Here is a 6000-nt window from a genome sequence, read left to right as displayed (position 1 = left end):
CTCCTCAGTGTTAAAGACTATCAGTTTTATTAATGCTTAACAGCCGTTTTACTTGTATTTTGCTATCACATATTGCTAAAACGTCTTACTACAGAAATGAGAACTTTTTCCTCACAAGAGCTTAAAAGCAGCTCATTACCTCCACCCGGGCAGGTGTCCCACTGCTCCCCCCGGGCGCCTCTCCCCCGCGGGCTGCTCTCTGCGCCGGCCGGCGGAGCCGAGCCCCAGCGGCTGCCCGGGGGCTCCGGCCCCAGGCCAGGGCAGAGGGTGCCGGGGGGGCCGTGCAGGGCCGCCGGCAGGAGGGGAGGCCTCCTCCGCCTCCCAGCGTGCGCCACGAAGGGGCTCTGGGGGAACGGGGCCGCGGGCGGAAGAGAGCCAGGGCCAAGCCCGGGGAGGGTCACGTCCCTCCCGGCCCAGCCTGGCTGTCCCCGGTGGGTCCCGGCCTTTCCCCTCCGCCGGGGCCGCCCCAGTCCGGCCCCGCAGAGCCGCAGGAGGAGCCCGAGCCGCGGCCCAGCCCGGCCCGGCGGGGCAGCAGGGGGAGCCCGAGCCCGAGCCGGGCGCAGCAGCGGGGCGAGCCGGGGCTCCGGCTGCCAGCAGCCGCCGCAGGAGCCGCCCGGGCGACTCCTCAGAGCCGGAGGCGGCGCGCAAAGCCCGGCGCAGAAGCCGAGGATGCGGCGGCCCCGGGCTTCGCCGCCGGCGGCCTCTGCCTAGGTGCGGGCGCAGCCCCCCCGCCGGCAGCCGCGAGGCTGCGGCACCCGCCAGGCTCCGGCACCCGCCGCCCCTCGGCGCCGGGGAGCAGGAAGCGGCGCTCGGCCGGCGCGGTCGCCTCCCGGCAGCTTCCCCCCGCCCCCCCCTCCCCGTCCAGCGCAGAGCGGGCGCCGGCGGCACGGGCCGCCGCGGGAGCAGCAGGCGCTGGCGTCGGATGCCTGCGCTACGCCATCCCGGTGCTGCCGCGGCCTGGACTCCGCGGGGAGCGCGGGCGAGGAGGCGGCGGGCGATCGGCGGGCAGCGGCGGCCGCTCCTTTGTGTCCCAGGTCGGTGCGGGGCAGCGGCGAGGGGCCGCGGGGCGGTGGGGCGGGCCGGGGCGCCCGGCGGGAGCGTGTTCTGGCCGCTCTCACAGGGCTGGGGCCGGCGGGCGCCCAACGCGCCCCTCCGTGCCCGGCCTGTGCCTGCCGCGGGCATGGCGGGCGCGGGACTTGTTTGTGTCAGGCTGACCCACCCCGCGCCCCGGCGGGAGAACGCCGGGAGCCTCCCCGCTGCCCGGCCTGGGGGCGGCGGGGCGGGCGGGGGGTCGGCGGGCAGCCGCGGGGCACAGGAGGGCGGCCCCCCCCCCGCCCCTCGCCTGCCGCCTCTTCGCCCCGGCTTGTGGCCGCTGGGAGCGGCTTGTGGCTGGCGAAGTTTCTGACCGGGCAGCGTTCCGCCGCCGTTGTTGATTGTTTATCACTCGGAGGCGGTGCTGAAAATAGGTCAGAAATAACGTCCACCTCGTCCCCTCCGTGAAGTGCCCCAGTGCCGGCCGCGGTGCCGGGGCAGTCGGAGACATTGCTGCTTTCTCCCTCCTTCCCTTCCTAAGAAATACCGGATTCTCCCCGGGGATTGAAACGGTGGTGGGGGGGTGGTGTTTATCTATTTATTTTTAATACCGTTTCTTCGTGCGGCGGGGAAAGCTGCTGGCCGAGCGCTGGGAATAGCTCCCGGCTATTTCCTGGTGTGCCGAGGGCGACACTGGCGGCTGCCCGGCGCGGCCGGCCGGGCTCTGCTGCCCCGTCCGAGCCGGGGAAAGCCTCTGCTCCTCCCCAGCGCCGGCCCTGCGGCCCGCCTGGGCGGCGGGGCAGTGGGGTTAGGCGTGCGTGCTCTCACAGGGGCTCCGGACTCCTCTTACCATCCGTAGGAGACCTTCAGGGGTGAATTAACTTTAGGGCGTAACGGCAGAATTTGCACGATCAGTAAGAGTCCTGGTGGAAATCATCTTTCTGTCTTGTATTATTTTAAGCGAAATTTTCAATAGAACTTATTTGGAGACTTAATTATTGTGTGTTGCAGACATACCACTTGAAGGGAAATCGCATAGCATAACGGATTTTAAAAAAATATAATTGGGGGGATTTATGGTCGTGTTGATACTGTAACTGAAGAGGTATTCGTGATGAAGTGTTTAAGCCTGCTTCCCCTTTCTCCTGGTGCAGTGGATTTTTCTGATTGAAAGGTGAACAAACTTCTGTTTGAAGTCTTACATTTTATCAAGTGCATGGGCATAAATGTCTATTTTGTTTTACTGGGTTTTACTTTGTTTTTTTAAGGAATTCAGTCAACTAGCTTAATGTTGCCTTATACATGGGCAAAGCCTGAGCCAAAATCCACACTCGCCGCTTTTTAGTTTGCTGGACTGATAGCAAGTAGGGAATGTTACTGATGTGATCTTTATTACTCTGGAAGGGAATGTATTACATTTTCATCCATAAAATATCTCTTACTTAGCATTTTGATTGTGAAGAAAAAACTGCTTGGCCCTTGCTAAAGAATAACTGCCACAGTCCAAACTGGGTTCAGTAAAGCTGTGATTTGCTGGAACATTACAGCCTTTTCATGATGAAAGAATTCTGGGTTTGTGGAGGTGCAAATTAAGTACTTTGGCATAGTTTTTATTATTCCATTCAACAATTCATTGCCCATTAGAACTGAAAATACTGTTTTGTAGGAAGTGAAAGATCCAGGCTCTGGCTGTATCTTTGCAAATACTTTAAATGAATGAAACGCGGAATCGTCATCTTGCTCTGTTTCTTCCATATGACTGTGCCAGTAGTCGCAGTCTGAGTACCTGCATTTGGTATGTCAGAGCACAGCTATAAATCTTAGTCTGCATTTTCCTTGGATGGACCAACTTGTTTTCCTTTTTCTGCCTCTCATTTTTTCCCCTGTAAGTCAATTCTTCGTTTTTCTTTCAGTAATCAGTAAAAAATCACAGAATATGAATTTCAGCTAATTCTCTGGAATGATTTAAATTTCCCTTATGTGAAATAACAATCCTACAAAACTGATAAGAGTTGACCAATATAATATGTGAAAATATTAGTTTTGTTTTTAAATTAACACTTACTTTATTAACAAAATTGATTTGTTACCTTCACTTTAAATTACAGTCGGTATGACTGTCCTGGGTATTCATTTGGCATGAATAGTAATCAGTAATGGTAAAGCACACACAGCAACTGGAATCTGTCTTCAAAACTGATTTTTAAAATGTGCCAGACAACCCAACACATTTGTTGATTCAGTTTAGCTCCATTGCTGTAGAATTTAGTTCTCGTTTTTGTTCAGCAAAACCTTAAAAATAACACCTCACGTTCTGGTCAGGTTTCAGAAGAACTAAGCCCTGGTGTCTCTTCTGAAGCCACTGAAGTCCCAATGATGGATGTGAAACTCTTACCTGACACTCTTAAGTTTTGTGGTTTTTAACGTTTCCCTTGGAAGCACCTGGGTTCCAAAGCCAAAGACTGGATTTCTCTTGCATTTTTATCCCACATAGAAGAATTAGTGAATATGGCTCCCAGGCAGGAAGCGATGTGAAAATCGAGATCCGTTGTTCCCTGTTGACTTTGCTAGTCCTCCACCGAGGAAGACTCTGACAAGTTCTGGTGGACTTAATTGTTGTGGTTCTAAGACCTTAGGAACACCCTGTAACAGAATGTTTCTGTCAGTATCTCACTCTCACCAGGTGACGGTCTGACGCTTTAGTATGAGCTTCTCTTTGAGGGTTCTGGAAGTGATTAGGATGGGATATGTGTGCCTCAGTTATCTGTCTGGCTGTGAAGGTGGATAGGAAAGCAAACTCTGGCAGAGGGGTGAGGCAGATAACTGTGAGTGGCAAGGTTTTGAACTACTGCAGGTAAAGATAGGGGAACACTGTCTCAGCTGTGACTCTTGTACTGTTATTTCTTTGAAGAGAACCTAGCTGTCAACACCAACCTAGGAGGCAGGTACCTAAATGTTTATTAATGTAATGCTGAGAGTTCTGGTGCCTGTGTCTCTCTTTTGGCCTGGGTGCTGCCCTGAACAAATGTGAGAGTTAAATTGGTACCAAAGATGGAGCTCGGTGTGAGAATTATAATAAATGGTTGTGAATTCTTGTTGTTGACCTTGTTTTGGTGTTTGAAGTTGTTATTGATAGAGACTGGGGCTTCTCATTCTTACTTGGTAAATGATTCATCTTACGCTTTGTGTCTCCTGTCTTGAAATCCTTTTGTTCTTTTTCAGGCCCCAGTCCCTGCAGACTGCGGAGTAGGCTTGGCAGAATACACCCTCTCGTTAACCAAGGTGAAAGAGTTGCATTTGTATTGTGGGGGAATTTCCCCCCTTCCCTTTTTGTCTGTATGGAAAAATACAGTCTCGCTAGTGCTTTAATTGTTTTCGTGACAGGATAGACCAGTAGCATCTGCGTGTTGATTTGTTCGTGATGGATATTTGTTTTGCTAGCCTGCTGTCATATGTCAGGTACCTCTGACAGGCCATCGGCTCAGAGAGTGTGTAGCCAAAATAAGTATTTGTGTGAAGTACCAGCATGTTCAATTTCTCTTTTGCTTAAACTGTGAGCATAATTTAGAGTTTCTTGAATTATGAATTATTTAATCTTGCATTCATTTTCCCATCTAGTGAAAAAGCTTGGAAAATGTGATTTTTATTTTTTTTTTATTTTTTAATTGAAAGGTGGTTCATATAGCACCCTTCAGATGCTTTATATGTAGAATATAGAACCCTATATAGGAACCTTCAAGTCACAATCTTGCTGATTTAAAGCAGGAGCGAGGGACTGAGTTTGACTGGTTAAATCCTCTCAAAAGCCACTTTTTCTTGTCCCTGTGAACTTGTTAAATCAGACTATGTTGCTGAATAAATGCTACTTCTGTGTTTTTCTGCCACAGCTAGGCAAAACAGTAAAGTATGTCCTTACATTCTGTTGATGTTCATGCACCATGTGTTTTCTGTGTGGCAAGACACGTGCTTTTATGTTTGTTAAGCATCTGCTGATTTTGGCCTACTATAGCATTTTACTAAGCACCTTTTGATCACATTCATTCATGGGATACATCTCATAAAGTATTGTGTATAGAAAACTACGTCACTGTAGAAGTATGAACATAGCGGTTAAATATTTATGCATTCATTTCTAGCAAAAGCAGTTGGTATGTTGGTAACACGGCGTCGCTGATATTTGTAGAAGTCTTGTATAAGTTGCCTTCCTCAAAGAACAATACATGGAACATTTGCGGTAACAAAGAGTATACAACAAAGAGTATACAAGAAAAAAAAAATTGAAAGGGAGGAAATAAGTTTGCCATAGTTTGGGGTCAGAAAGAAGTCAGGTGAGTAAATTGTGTTTACTTCAAGCAGGAAATCGGTGACAGCACTATTCTTGGAAAGAACAAGTAGAGAAGTAAGGAACAGAATGAAACCTCGCTGAGTTCAAATTACAAGCAGAACAAAAGTTGAAAATGCTAAAGCAGATTGAAATGACATCAGTTCTATTTTTCATTAGATGGTTTCAGTGCCATCTTTTTTTAATGGATTTTCTTTAGAGGTTTTAGAATTGGGAACATTTTCAGTGCTAAGAATCTTGAACTTTATATTTTGCAAGCAGTTTTGTTAGAAACAAGATACAAAGTCTGCCATATCAATATTTCTTACTAAAAATAAAAATTTCCTCATTTCTGAATCGCATGGCTTGTATCAGGAAAATTGAAAGCATACCCTTTTTACTGGTTTTAATTTTCAAGTGAAAAATTATATTTATTACCTCTAATACTATATACATATATATTTATAGAATACTCTATATACTTATGTATACATGTATGAATCTCATTTATAAAATAAATCACAAACTTGCACACACCACACCCCCAAATTCTTAGAATTAAGAAGAAAAAATCTGCAGTATTCCATCAGTTGTGCAGGAAGCCTTACGCTTGACTTCTGACATTTTGAGATAATAAACTGGCTCGT

At 48.8% G+C, this 6000-nt stretch overlaps 1 protein-coding gene across 10 annotated transcripts in view; it reads left to right on the top strand.

Moving 5' to 3' along the window:
• Positions 1 to 563: 563 nt before the first annotated feature.
• FAM135A (family with sequence similarity 135 member A) overlaps positions 564 to 6000 on the top strand; it is a 94401-nt gene continuing 88964 nt past the window's right edge. For 2 of the 10 annotated variants that reach the window (XR_012622644.1, XR_012622645.1), the window contains exons 1-2: positions 564 to 1034; positions 4255 to 4314. Coding sequence is in view for 3 of the 10 variants with exons in the window: in XM_074819796.1 (XP_074675897.1) it covers positions 923 to 1034; positions 4255 to 4314 (172 nt within the window). In the remaining 7 variants the exon portion in view is untranslated. Of the gene's footprint in view, positions 1035 to 2135; positions 2207 to 4254; positions 4315 to 6000 lie in introns of those variants that run through there. The other 8 variants (XM_074819796.1, XM_074819792.1, XM_074819797.1 and 5 more) reach the window with 7 other exon arrangements.

This window comes from Strix aluco, chromosome 3, assembly GCF_031877795.1.
Source record: "Strix aluco isolate bStrAlu1 chromosome 3, bStrAlu1.hap1, whole genome shotgun sequence".
Taxonomy (NCBI): Eukaryota; Metazoa; Chordata; class Aves; order Strigiformes; family Strigidae; genus Strix; species Strix aluco.
The sequence above is the reverse complement of the archived record's forward strand: the minus strand, read 5'-3'. Positions and strand labels throughout refer to the sequence as shown.